Genomic DNA, 12,532 nt, shown 5'->3' with positions numbered 1-12,532 from the left:
AAAAATTGATGGACCAAAATAAAAAAAATGACATGAATTTCTCTTTTGAGTGAATATTTCTTTTAGTTTTAAATTTGGTTAAGAAGAACAAATTATTTTAAATTAATTAAATTAAAATTTATTTTATAAAATCAAAAATTAATCGAGGAACGAAACATTTTTTTCGATGCCTCAAAAGTTTTGTATACACACGTGAAAAACAAATCATCAAGAAATCGTAGAAAATCCTAGGAAAAAGAAAAGAAAGTCGGTGTTCGAACAGTGGATTCCCTCACAGACGTAGGGCAGGGCCCAAATTTACTTAGGCCATGTTTGTTTCCTGGAATTCATTTTTCAGGAAACCACTTTCCAAACTTTCCTGTGTTTGTTTGCCATTAGAAAAGTTGGTCAACGGAAAACACTTTCTGGTCAACGGAAACACTTTTCGGTCAACAGAAAACACTTTCCAGTCAAAGAAAAATTTGGTTTGGTTTATAGGAAAGTGTTTTCCCTTTTGGCTGTGTTTGTTTTCCGGAAAGTGGTTTCCGGGAAACCACTTTCCAAATTTTCATGTGTTTGTTTGCTATTGGAAAAGTTGGTCAACGGAAAACACTTTCCAGTCAAAGGAAAATTTGGCTTGGTTTTCAGGAAAGTGTTTTCCTGAAAAATTTGGGCGGAAAACACTTTCCGGAAGTTGTGAAAAATTTAGCAATGTCATTATTTGCTGATTTTATCAAATTTGATCCTCAAACTTTTGATTGTTATATATAATTTGTTTTGAATATTTATTTTTCAATTTCATCTCTTAAAATTTAATTTTTATATTAATTTTGGTCCTTATTTTTATAATTGCTATTTGTTTTTTCCTTATCATTTTTTTATTGAAATTTTTATCTATCAAATTTGGTCCTCATTCTTTTGATTTTTACTTATTTTATTTGAAATAATTTATGAAATGTTAATTATTATTATTTTAATTTCTTCACCTTTCATTTTTTTTAATTTTTTAGATTTAATCTCTATTATTTTGATTATTATTTATTTTATTTGAGATAATTTATGAAATTATATTTTTTTTTTCAATTTCATTCTCATTCAACTTTTTAATTTGTAAGATTTGTTTCCCATTATTTTAATAAACTTGAAAAAATAAAACATTAATAAGTTATTTTCCAGCTCATTTTCTATAACATAACCAAACACTAGAAAGTGTTTTCTAACTTATTTTTCATTACACTACCAAATATTAGAAAATACTTTCCTGAAATTTACTTTTCTAAAATTTATTTTTTAAAATAAAACTATTTTTCTGGAAACAAAAAGGCTTTAGCACAAACTGTTAGATCAGATAGGAAACAAATTTAAAAGATGCTCTGATTCTCTCTGTCCCATGTAATATACTATTCTGCATCTGCCTGCGTACGCGGGTTTCTGATAATCAGAGTTCGAAAAAGAAAAAAAGAAGGTATTTCTCACCAACACATCAATGGCTGAACCTGAATCAAAACAAACCCATCTCAGGTATTTTTTCAATTCCCCGATCATTATTAATACACCTTTTTAATGGGATGGATGTTACGCTATACCCCCAATTTATATCATAAAGAAACTCATCGATCCATGCCTACTGTCGACAATGATGACAGCACCCCATCAAAGGAAGAGATTGAGGCTCTTGTTCAAACCAAGATTTACTCAGAAAATAATCCTGACGAGAGGCATCGACAGCAACCCACTTGCTTCATTACCATTTATATATTACAACTCAATGTTAGATGTTCTTTTATGGGCTCGGATTCTTTCTTATTGTTATGTGGCCTTCTCCTTTTCTTTCAGGCATCAATCTTCAAGATTGGAGAAAGCAGGTGCTTTACTTGATTTCTTTTTGTTGTATTGTCATGGCTCTTATACTTACAATGGATTAAGATGTTATGATGGTTGTGATCTATTGAGGAAGTTCAGCTTATGACCTGTGTACTTATGGTTTGTGTCATTCGGAATTGGACAGTGGCATTAGGCTAAATGACCAACTGCACAAACCTTTTTAGGCTAACTTTTGATTCCTAACATGGGAGGAGTCTAATTCTTATTGTTTTCTAGTAAAAAAAAAAAAAATTGTTAATCATCACTTGTTATTTCTATTCATATACTGTCTTAGTATGTTCTCACTTTTTCTTCTTTTTATTTTTTATTGAGCCATATTGAAGCCATGTCAGCCTCAAGGACATAGAGTGGTGAACTTTTGAATTATTTGGGTGGTAGTAAATGTTAGGTATTTGGATTAGAGGAGGTAGAGATGTTGCTGTTTGTGGCCATTTTTTCTCTCCGTTGTTGCAGGGGCTCTGATACCAAAACATGTCAGAAAGTTTTTGGTTCTCCTCACTTGACAGTGAGCACTGAGCAGCATCTGTCATGTTATACACTGAAGTAGAAAACCTTTGGAATGCTACAAGGAAAGCTAGGTACTAGATAGCGATAAGCAATAACAACTGCAGAAGAACTTGTCAATCTTTTCTGCTGGTACTAACCTGATAAAGATGATAACACACTTGAGGTTTAGGATAGGTAACATATATAGGAGTCTGATATGGCTTCTGACATGAGCTGTATTGTTGTATCAGAAGTTGGAGTCTGACATGGCTTCAATATGGCTAAATAATTTTGAATCAAACCACTTATTTTGCATATATGCTGTTCCTGTATTAGCAGAGAATGATGTCAAGGCAAAGGCACCCAATCTAATTGAAAGAGCAAAGGAAGAGATAGAAGCAATCATTCACCATGGCAAGTCACCAGTCCATCATCATATAGAAACTCATGGAAGGAATGATGACATTGATGATAGTACCCCAATTGATCAAGTCAAAGGTCCAAGCGTTTTCCAACGAGCAAAGGAAGAAATCGAAGCCCTTGTTCAAACAATCCATCGTAAGAAAGAATCCAGCAATTCTGTGTCTTCTCCGAAGAAGGAAGGTGGTTTTGGAGCTTGTATTGGGAAAGGGTTGGAAAAAATTTGCTCCTTTAACTGGGGTAGTAAGAGAGATTAATTTAATACTTCTGCAGAGCAAAATTTTCATATTTGTTTGTTTTCTGAGAATGTACTACAGCATAGGAAAAATAGAACACAGTTATGAATCAGTAAGAACTCATACCATGGTTGATATATGGAAATTCACTGGATTCATTTTTCCATTTCATTGCTGTGTATTTTATCTATTGAATGTCTCTAGTAACACAGATTTTCTTGTTTACATTTGGCAAGATTCATGAGTACAGTTTCTGTTTCCGATGGGAAAGCTCTGATATTCTATTTTAATTTTACAAGAAACATTTTGGTTTGATCATTGTTAGCTTTTTTTCCCCATTGACTAGGTGGGTCTGAGCTCAAGACTTAAAGGGGAGGGGGGTCATGCATGCCACTAAACCCGATAATTCTTGTTGAGTTGGTGCGTCTCAGGAAAGTCGGCGAACCATTTTATTCCCTGATAAATAGCAAATAGAATTCTGCTTTTGCACTCCTGTCTCCCCATGATTCTTCCAATTTCCCGTAAGGGATTGAAGTGTAGATTCTATTAGTCAGGTATTCAAGAGAAATCTTACAAACTGAAGATTTAGTCAACTTCAGTGCCCCCCTCATCAGGCTATTATCCTATGACAAAACCTATGCAGTGTAAGCTTCCACCCCTTGTAATTCATGCCATATATTTGAGTAACTAGTAGAGAGAGCTTTTGATGAAGTGGAATGTTTAAGCATGAAGCAGTGGACTTTTCTTAATTCCTCTGTTTTTTCAAGAGCAGTACTGGTGTAGGACATGGACTTTCCAGTCGCATAGTTGAATTCTTCTACTCCTAATTTGTGAAGCCTTCCATAATCTCAGTTGTCTTGTGGCCGACACTCATTTATGTAATCATGTTTAGCCGGCAAAACAATCCTTTTCTTTTATGACCACTTTGCCTACAGATGCCTGTCAGTTTAATTGAAAATAACTCAAATCATGAAAGCAGAGCCAATTAAGGCAAGAAGAAAACATGAGATGACAGTAGAGCCATCATCATGGCTACCTTATTTTCTGACACTGGAAGCGCGGGAGTTGGAAAATTCTTTACACGAGCTCAGCTGTAGTCTGTCATCAGAAATTGGAAGTTGTGTCTCATCTTGCCCTCTTAGCTAGTGAATGATTGGGCAGGCCAACAAAGACAAATTAATGACAAAATATATGTCCAGGGACGAAGTCTTGTAATGAAAGACACGTCAATCAGAATCAAAAGCAGTAGTGGCAAATGCCTCTCCCCAAGTAGTTGTAAGAAAATATATTCTATTTCTTAATAATTTGGATTCAAGTTTTGAGAGATTTTTTTATTTTTGTTTTTTTCTGAATACATTATGTAGGTTTAGGAATAGGATTTAACCTTAAATAATCAATGTATGTACGACTTGTTTAAATGATACTATTTATATAAGAAAAAGAAGGAGAGCAGAGCAGGTGACGAAAGCAGAAAACGGACAAAAACATATTTCAACCATGCAATAGCCAATAGTAGTAGCCCCAGCAACAGAAGGACCACTACAAAGTCATTTGGCTGTTAAACACCCCCAGTCGTTTGATCAGGATTAGATCAACGATCAGTATGGAATAAGTTGAGCTGAAACAAGAAAAGAGATTGATGAGGGTCTGATCCTGATGTACGGGAAAAAATCCAGAATCCTTAACTCAAATCATGATTCATGACAACACCCACAAAAAAAAAAAAAGAGAGCTTACTGTGTACCATGTATCTTCTCTCCATGTCTCTTTGTTTACCCTCTTCTCGTCACCCGTGTTCTTAGCTGATCATGGTACCCAGCTTACCCCCCGCTCTCTCTGCATGTATCTCTTTAACCTATTGTTTAGTCTTTGATTGATTGAATCAAGTACCTATAGTTTTTGTTCTCTAAAGTTGTTTCCAATTTTTGAATGAAAACTCTGTTTCTGTTTCTCTACACTGACTTCTCATATAGAAAGTTGGCTTCTTTTTGTCTCAAACAGGTTCAATCTGCTCCAATTTTCAATCTTTAAAACCCAAGTTCTATAGTTTCTGGTTTTCTTTCAGTTGTTGATGGATAATAGGATTGGTTTCTCTGATTCTAACGAGATCAGCAATGGAAGTAGCACTTGCTGCATAGAAACTCCCTCAACTTCAAAGCCTTTTACAAACCCAGAAATTGCAGCTCTTCAACAACTATCAGGAAACCTTGAAGCCATCTTTGACTCCCAAGATTTTGACTACTTTGCTGATGCCAAAATCACAAACTCCAATTACAACCGTGAAGTCCCAGTTCACAGGTGCATTTTATCTGCGAGAAGTCCTTTTTTCAAGAGTGTTTTCTCGAGTCCTGTGGCTAAAGACAGAAGTGGGGTAGCAAAGTTTGAATTGAAGGAATTGGCTAAGGACTATGATGTTGGATTTGATTCACTTATGACAGTCTTGGGTTATTTGTATTGTGGGAAAGTGAGGCCTTGGCCTAAAGATGTTTGTGCTTGTGTGGATGATGATTGTTCCCATATTGCTTGCAGGCCTGCAGTTGATCTCCTGACTGAGGTTCTTTATGCCTCTTTTACATTCCAGGTTAATGAGTTGGTGGCTCTTTATCAGGTAAGAGTTAAGAGACTGATTCTGAATTTACTTTCGAACTTTGTTTTATTGTTGTTGCTCAGTGTTTTTCATGTAGCAGTTTCTAAGTGTGTTTGTGTAGTAGTTGTTGAATTCTTCTTCTTCTTCTTCTTCTTCTTGCCAAATACTGCCAAGATCACCTTCAAATAGGTGGCAAGAAAGTACTATGGATTGGTTTGAAGAAATTAAAATGGCCAAGGACGTTTTCTTTTTCTGAGTATTATTCTTGGAAAAATGCAACTGTCTGTGTGGTTTGCTTAGTGTATTTGGATCTTCCAAAGCTGCACATAATTTAAGACCATAGGCACTGGAAGGACCAACATCATGTTTCCAAGTTGATCATTGATAGCCGAGCAGTTCTGATCATATTGGCATGGTGCTATCAGCTGTACTTAATTCTCATGGAAGGAAATGAATCTCATTTTGAAATTTAATGATATTAGGATGGATATTTATGGTACCAGATACCTTTGAATTTAGTCGAGTTTAAAATGATTAACATGATAGAGTTACATTCCTTCCCAAAGGAACCGGCGATTGCTATTACAGAGGATATAAATGAATGAAACCTGTATAGTTTCTGCTAATGGAATACAATTACGGAATCCAATTACATTTTACTTAGTTTCATCTCTTAATTTTAGTTTGGCTATTTTGTTTGATTGCAGAGGCACCTATTAGACATTCTTGACAAGGTTTCAACTGATGACATCTTGGTGATTCTAGCAGTTGCAAACATATGTGGTGAAGCTTGTGAGAGATTGCTAACAAGATGCGTTGAGATTATTGTGAAATCAAATGTTGATATTGTTACTCTGGATAAAGCCTTGCCGCAATACATTGTGAAGAAAATCATGGATTCTCGTTTAGAACTTGGTTTGAATGTGCCTGAGAACAGTAACTTACTAGATAAACATGTAAAGAGAATACATCGGGCTCTGGACTCGGATGATGTTGAGCTAGTTAGAATGCTACTGAAAGAGGCACATACTAATCTAGATGATGCGCATGCACTCCACTATGCTGTTTCATACTGTGATGCAAAGACAACAACTGAGATTCTTGATCTTGGATTAGCTGATGTTAACTGCAGAAATTCAAGGGGTTACACCGTGCTGCATGTCGCTGCAATGCGGAAAGATCCTAAGATTATAGTATCTCTCTTAACGAAGGGAGCTCGGCTGTCAGATCTTACTTTAGATGGTAGGAAGGCTCTGCAGATATCAAAACGACTTACAAGGGCCATGGATTATCATAAGTCAACAGAGGAAGGAAAAGCTTCTCCCAAGGAGCGCTTGTGTATAGAAATATTGGAACAAGCAGAAAGGAGGGATCCATTACTTGGAGAGGCTTCTCTTTCTCTTGCTATGGCTGGTGATGACCTGCGAATGAAATTGTTGTACCTCGAAAATAGAGGTAATTTTCGTTATATTCATATTTCTCCCTTTGAAGTATTATGCCTTGATTATATCTGTCTTGTTACAATCAATATGATCATTTCTTTTTAGTTTTAACCCTTTCAATTGTATTTTGATAGTTTCACGACATGAAACTTGTGTGTTGAACATTTGCCTCGAATATACCATATTAACCTGAAGTTCATGTAACTTATTTCTGAAGTGGAAAAGAAAAACTGGCATCCATTACATATGAGAGCTTCGGAAAGTCATAAAAGACAAATACACAGGAAAGAATTTTCTTTTTTTCCTGCAAGTGAAACATAATTCACATGCTCATTGCGATAGTTTTCTATTCTCTCTCACTGGTTCAACCTCAGCTCATTGATTGGATTTGGAATTACTTGCTATTGCCACTTACGCTTTTTCATCTGGTTGCTGTTTCCTAACTGACAATTGGATGCGCTGTAAAACTTGATCGTTATAATACCATTCACTGCAGGATTTGTTATCCTTTAGCTATCTGTTCGTAAACTAATGGTATGATGGCACACCTGGCGTCTTTGTCTTATATTGTACAGCATAAAAAACATTGTCTCGTGTCGGCATCCTTTTTCATATTCCATCTAATACATTTCTATCACCATGGAATCTACAATGTGAACGATTTACAGGGACTTATAATCCACTCTCTTCATATTTATGTCTTCATTTTGTGATTACAAAATTTATTCTGTCTCTTGAAATCTTAGCTTGTACCTTCCTGCGGTTTCTTGTCAAGCATATCTAGTTCTACTTGTTCTTTAGCCAGCCACTTTTGTGGAGTTAAATTCTCTTTACACATCAAGCCTTTATGCCAGAATGAAATGCTTAAGCCAAAAAACTTTTTAAGTTGAATTGTCTGATGAGACGTGCTTTTGGCATCTATTGTCTATAGTTTATTGCAAAGAGCATTTGATCATTCTGATTGACTTTTTGTGATTTAACTTTTGAGTACTAAGGATCTGTTTTTTTGTGGTTAAAAAATCTTATGGAAGCTATGCAATGAGTTTTCTGTTGAATATACGTGGTGCTGCTACTAGATTCATATCTCCAGTCAGAATGCTTGCTTTAATTTTCATTATTCCATGTTAATATTTAGCTTTGTATAGTCAGATGCTATCAGTGCTAAAATTCATCTGCTTATTGGTTTGGGAAATATAACAATCGTTTTTCCATAATTTTTTTGTTTTCTTGCTAATGAAGTTGTTCTTCCCTTTTCTTTCATGGGAAATAAATCTTTGTTTTAGATTTGCATATTTTAGTTGATGATCCTTGGGGGATGATGGTAATCAGTTATCTATCTTGAAATGGTAGTAAATCCTGTTTCCGTTGCTTAATGACTATGATGAATGAAAGTGAAACGCAGAATATGAAGATTAATGTTATTGTTCTTTCAGTTGGACTGGCAAAACTCCTTTTTCCCATGGAAGCAAAAGTTGCAATGGATATTGCTCAGGTTGATGGTACTTCTGAGTTTCCATTAGCTGGCATCAGGCCCAGCATCTTGTCTGGGGCACAAAGAGGAGCCGTGGACTTGAACGAGGCACCTTTCAGAATGCACGAGGAGCATCTAAATAGGATGAGAGCACTCTCTAGAACAGGTTCTTATGCTTACACATATATGAATTGAAACTGCTTTTCCTTCAATACTTGAGTTAGCATTGCTGAAGGACCTTGACTGCCCTAGTTCAATTGGCTAATGCACTGTTCCATCCACACACCATTGGTGCAAAAGCTGGAAACCATGCCATTTGCTTTGTATTCGAACTTCAAGTTTATCTTTCCATGCAGTTCTAGATTGACATCTCATAGTTGATCAATTTTCTGTTAACAGTGGAACTTGGGAAACGGTTTTTCCCACGTTGCTCAGACGTACTCAACAAGATCATGGATGCTGATGACCTATCACAGATAGCTTACTTAGGGAATGAAACTTCAGAGGAACGACTTGTGAAGAGACAGAGACACCTTGAACTCCAGGAAGCTCTAAGCAAGGCATTCAATGAAGATAAACAAGAGTTCGACAGGTCTGTCATATCATCTTCATCATCCACCAAGTCAATTGGCACGGTCTAATGGGAAGTTTACTGACAAGGGTGGTGGTCATTAGGCCCAATCCTGTTCTCCTGTATGATATGGTTTTAATGTTTACCTTGATAATAATAACCTTGAATTCTGTGTCTTCTGAATTGTAAACACACATCATGGGTTGGTTATCCAGAAAGAAATGGAAATACTTTTTAGTTTCCCGCTCTCGAACTTGGTAGAAACACTAAACAGCTTATTTCCTAATTAACAACCAGTCAAGCTTGTCTTGATTTGCTTCTTTTTTAGAGCAGCGAGATCCCTCCTTGCACCACATTAGTGCCATCTTGAACATGCTACAAGACTCAACTATAGGTATCAAGATTCTTTATGTCCAAACACATTACACTTCACACAAATATTTTAGGAAGTAGGATAAGGCCGCAAGATTATCCACTCTGTTAGATGTTTAGGGAACTTCTCAATCTTGTCTTGTAATAGTGTATCGACAGAAATTCAAGAAACAAAACCATTTAATTTGCTAACTTATGATGGTATAGAAATCCCCCCAAGCAATGTATCTGAATCAAACTCTCATAAATACAAGCTTCAGCCACATAATGTTTTTGAAAGTAAATTAAGATACCATAACAAGTCAGTAACCAGCGAACAGAAAGTTAATTACTATACTATAAAAAGCATTCCTTCTATGAGAACTTCGATGCAGGGCATAACTATGGTGCGTCTTCTATAGTTCTATGTAATGTGGTAGAAATATTTACAATCTGCAGGATTGGACTCTGGTAAGAAAGACGTGAACATTTGTGAACACTGGCATCTCAAATATTGGGTTGAGAAGTTGCTTTAATCTGCAGGAATTCAAATGAAAGGGTCACTTCATCTTTAACTCTCTCACCCCACGTAGATGAAGCAGCACCATCTTTTAAGAAGTCTAGAGGCATGTCAACAATCCTGTACATGTGCATAAGGACATGATGTAAACATAGATTGCCAAGCATATTGCGTATTAAAATAAGATTAGATGTATATACCAACCATTACAATCTGGGAATTGATCCAACACAACCAGCTGTATGCCCTACTAACTCGGTTGCAAATCCACCCCACATTCGTGGCATCCCAATCAAATCCTCTAATTCAAGGTAGAGTTTTGAGTCATTGACATCTACCTCCTCATCAACCAAATCCTCAATCACCGAACCATCATCCAGTAGCTTCTCTGACATTAGATTATAAGCAGAGGACATATCTTGAGTACTTGTTTCGCACATTATATTTGCATTATGATCTTGAAGTATCGGACTGCAAAACCCATCACTCATTGGAGCTGGAAATACTTTCAACATTTGGCAGGTCTCCACATCCTCAGTTAAAATCTCAGTAATTTCGGTCTGCATTGCGGCCTGTTGTTCCTGAGCATGGTTTTTAAAATTGACGTTGGTATCCACGGCAGCAGGAAAGCTTTCAGGGAGATGGGTTTGAAGCAGTCGTCTTTTCTTGCGAAATTCAATCCCATCTAGCTTCCCTTGTTGCTTTCTCTTCTGGATTAGTTGTTGAATAAAGCCAGGATTTCTGGCAGCTTTGGTAAAGAAAATAAACATCTGCAATTGCTTGCACTCTGCAGCTTGAATGCGTTCTTCAACAGCACTCAGTTGAGTTTGCGACTCCTGCTGCTGCTGTCTAATTTTCAAGATTTCCAACCTTAAAACATCCTGATCATCCTTCAGATTTTCAAGTTCAGCTTCCAAACGAGGTTTTGTTGAATCATTAACGCCAGTAACTGCTCCGCTCTGCTGTTTGTTATACCTGCTTCTTCTCTTGATGGTCTTTAGCAAATGCTTCTTGGCACCGTGAAACCCTTCATTTGCGAACTCCCATCTATCCGGATCAATCTTTCTAAAGCCCTGTCAACGTTTTTGCACCAACACACACACACACACACACACACACACACAATATGAAATAAATTAAATTCATAACCACAATGTTCTAAAAAAGAAAGAAGAAAAAACAGCATCATGTGGTCCATTGATGTAGTGGGACACAAAAAGATTATGAAAAACAACCACAGTACTAGGCAGATAAACAATTAGTGTATTAATTAGCATGAAAAAAGAAACTAAAATGAATTAACTCACGTAGGTATTTAGCTGGCGAATGAAGCTGGAGAAATTACTGTGCTTGAAATACTTTGGAAGCAGATTTTTAGAGAATTCATGAGAGTCCCAAACAACAAAACTATCGCGATTCTTGCCCCACGACACTGTTTCATCTGTTTCCGGATCCCCCACCATCTCAAATGTCTTCTTCAGAAACGGAGGTGGACCTGCCTCATGTAAACCCTCCATGGGTTTGGGTAAATCCACAGAGGAACATGAAGACGATGATATCCCATTGTTATTTTTATTATTACCGCCACCGCCTCCTCCCTTCAACTCATTGAGACTATCTACACCACCATCATCTTCTTCTTTGACCGTGACTGCTGTTGCTTTGATTCTTTTCTCCTCCTCTACCTCCAGTACTGCTGCTGCTTTCTGCATTTCTCTTGTATTCATTGATGATGATGATGATGATGGAGATGAAGGCCCGCCGCCTCCACCGCAACAAGCGGTGTCGTGTAAAGGGGACATATTACTCTCTTGACCCACTTTATGATCTTTCTCCGATTTTATTGCATTTGTCAATGAATGATCATCATCCAAAATGAGTTTTGGTAACATAGCTGTTGCAGAAAATGATGCAGAAGAAACACCGGCTAGAGCGTAGCCGAAAAAATGGCCACCGTCTGGAACCAACATTTTCAAAGACTCGGTGGAGCTTGGAGAAAGAGACCGTACTTATAAATGCAACGGGTGTGTGTGATAGTGAGGTGGCACTGTGTCCAGTCAAGGATAGAAGTAAGGGACACGTGCCACCTTTACCTTTATTTTTGAGATTATGTCTTTTATTTTTAACAATTTCTTCCACAAATAAATTTTTAAGACTGGTTTCAAGAATTTAACGACAACATCGACAATACAACAAGAGTTTATCATTAAGTTAATTTTTTTAAAAAAATAAATTAATATTTTTTAATATTTCTTTATTGTTTAATATACTGATATAAAAAATTATAATATTTTAATACTTTTTTAAAAAATAAACTTTACTGTATTTAAAAAAATGCTCTGATAAGTAGGTGAAATGACTCAGGAGGCAGAGATTTTTGTTTCTTCATGCTTCGAGCGATGAACCTAGTAGTACTCTTTTTTATGACAATGCAGTCGGTCCAAGGTGAAATTCTCATAAATTAATATATAAATTGAAAAAAATACTCTGATCATATATATATATATATATATATATATATATATATGAGCGACAAAACACAATGTGTGCATGCCATTCCGTTTTCTGTCATTCGGAATCACACT

General features: G+C 36.3%; 3 protein-coding genes across 8 annotated transcripts; 2 read left to right on the top strand and 1 right to left on the bottom strand.

The window, feature by feature from the left end:
• Window positions 1-1,323: 1,323 nt before the first annotated feature.
• LOC133688962 (uncharacterized) lies at window positions 1,324-3,176 on the top strand. Of its 4 annotated transcripts, none has more exons than XM_062108635.1 (4): window positions 1,324-1,500; window positions 1,626-1,697; window positions 1,816-1,844; window positions 2,689-3,176. In XM_062108635.1, exons 1-4 carry the CDS (start codon window positions 1,466-1,468, stop codon window positions 3,024-3,026), a joined length of 474 nt encoding a protein of 157 aa, XP_061964619.1. In that variant the 5' UTR covers window positions 1,324-1,465; the 3' UTR covers window positions 3,027-3,176. The 4 variants fall into 4 exon arrangements, with proteins under 4 accessions (XP_061964619.1, XP_061964618.1, XP_061964621.1 ...); XM_062108634.1 differs by having other exon boundaries at window positions 2,686-3,176; XM_062108637.1 differs by lacking the exon at window positions 1,626-1,697.
• A 1,317-nt stretch (window positions 3,177-4,493) lies between these two features.
• Window positions 4,494-9,316, top strand: LOC133687919 (BTB/POZ domain and ankyrin repeat-containing protein NPR1). Of its 3 annotated transcripts, XM_062107266.1 has the most exons (6): window positions 4,495-4,816; window positions 5,007-5,303; window positions 5,535-5,613; window positions 6,300-7,047; window positions 8,468-8,671; window positions 8,905-9,316. In XM_062107266.1, exons 2-6 carry the CDS (start codon window positions 5,077-5,079, stop codon window positions 9,144-9,146), a joined length of 1,500 nt encoding a protein of 499 aa, XP_061963250.1. In that variant the 5' UTR covers window positions 4,495-4,816; window positions 5,007-5,076; the 3' UTR covers window positions 9,147-9,316. The 3 variants fall into 3 exon arrangements, with proteins under 3 accessions (XP_061963248.1, XP_061963249.1, XP_061963250.1); XM_062107264.1 differs by having other exon boundaries at window positions 4,494-4,816; window positions 5,007-5,613; XM_062107265.1 differs by having other exon boundaries at window positions 4,494-4,847; window positions 5,007-5,613.
• A 357-nt stretch (window positions 9,317-9,673) lies between these two features.
• LOC133687920 (heat shock factor protein HSF30-like) lies at window positions 9,674-11,957 on the bottom strand. The gene is made up of 3 exons (XM_062107268.1): window positions 11,255-11,957; window positions 10,152-11,020; window positions 9,674-10,067 (listed from the first exon to the last, which is right to left on the bottom strand). The coding sequence occupies exons 1-2, from the start codon at window positions 11,915-11,917 to the stop codon at window positions 10,154-10,156; spliced, it is 1,530 nt and encodes a 509-aa protein (XP_061963252.1). The 5' UTR covers window positions 11,918-11,957; the 3' UTR covers window positions 9,674-10,067; window positions 10,152-10,153.
• Between the last annotated feature and the right edge of the window lie 575 nt (window positions 11,958-12,532).

This window comes from Populus nigra, chromosome 3, assembly GCF_951802175.1.
Source record: "Populus nigra chromosome 3, ddPopNigr1.1, whole genome shotgun sequence".
Lineage (NCBI taxonomy): Eukaryota > Viridiplantae > Streptophyta > Magnoliopsida > Malpighiales > Salicaceae > Populus > Populus nigra.
The sequence above is the reverse complement of the archived record's forward strand: the minus strand, read 5'-3'. Positions and strand labels throughout refer to the sequence as shown.

Coding starts and splice junctions, on each gene's coding strand:
- LOC133688962 (XM_062108634.1), top strand. CDS start 1,466: ATGGCTGAACCTGAATCAAAACAAACCCATCTCAG. Junction 1,501..1,625: donor TCAAAACAAACCCATCTCAG/GTATTTTTTCAA, acceptor CAATGATGACAG/CACCCCATCAAAGGAAGAGA. Junction 1,698..1,815: donor GAAAATAATCCTGACGAGAG/GCATCGACAGCA, acceptor CTTTTCTTTCAG/GCATCAATCTTCAAGATTGG.
- LOC133687919 (XM_062107264.1), top strand. CDS start 5,077: ATGGATAATAGGATTGGTTTCTCTGATTCTAACGAGATCAGCAATGGA. Junction 5,614..6,299: donor AGTTGGTGGCTCTTTATCAG/GTAAGAGTTAAG, acceptor GTTTGATTGCAG/AGGCACCTATTAGACATTCT. Junction 7,048..8,467: donor GTTGTACCTCGAAAATAGAG/GTAATTTTCGTT, acceptor TTGTTCTTTCAG/TTGGACTGGCAAAACTCCTT.
- LOC133687920 (XM_062107268.1), bottom strand. CDS start 11,917: ATGTTGGTTCCAGACGGTGGCCATTTTTTCGGCTACGCTCTAGCCGGT. Junction 11,021..11,254: donor TTCGCCAGCTAAATACCTAC/GTGAGTTAATTC, acceptor AAACGTTGACAG/GGCTTTAGAAAGATTGATCC.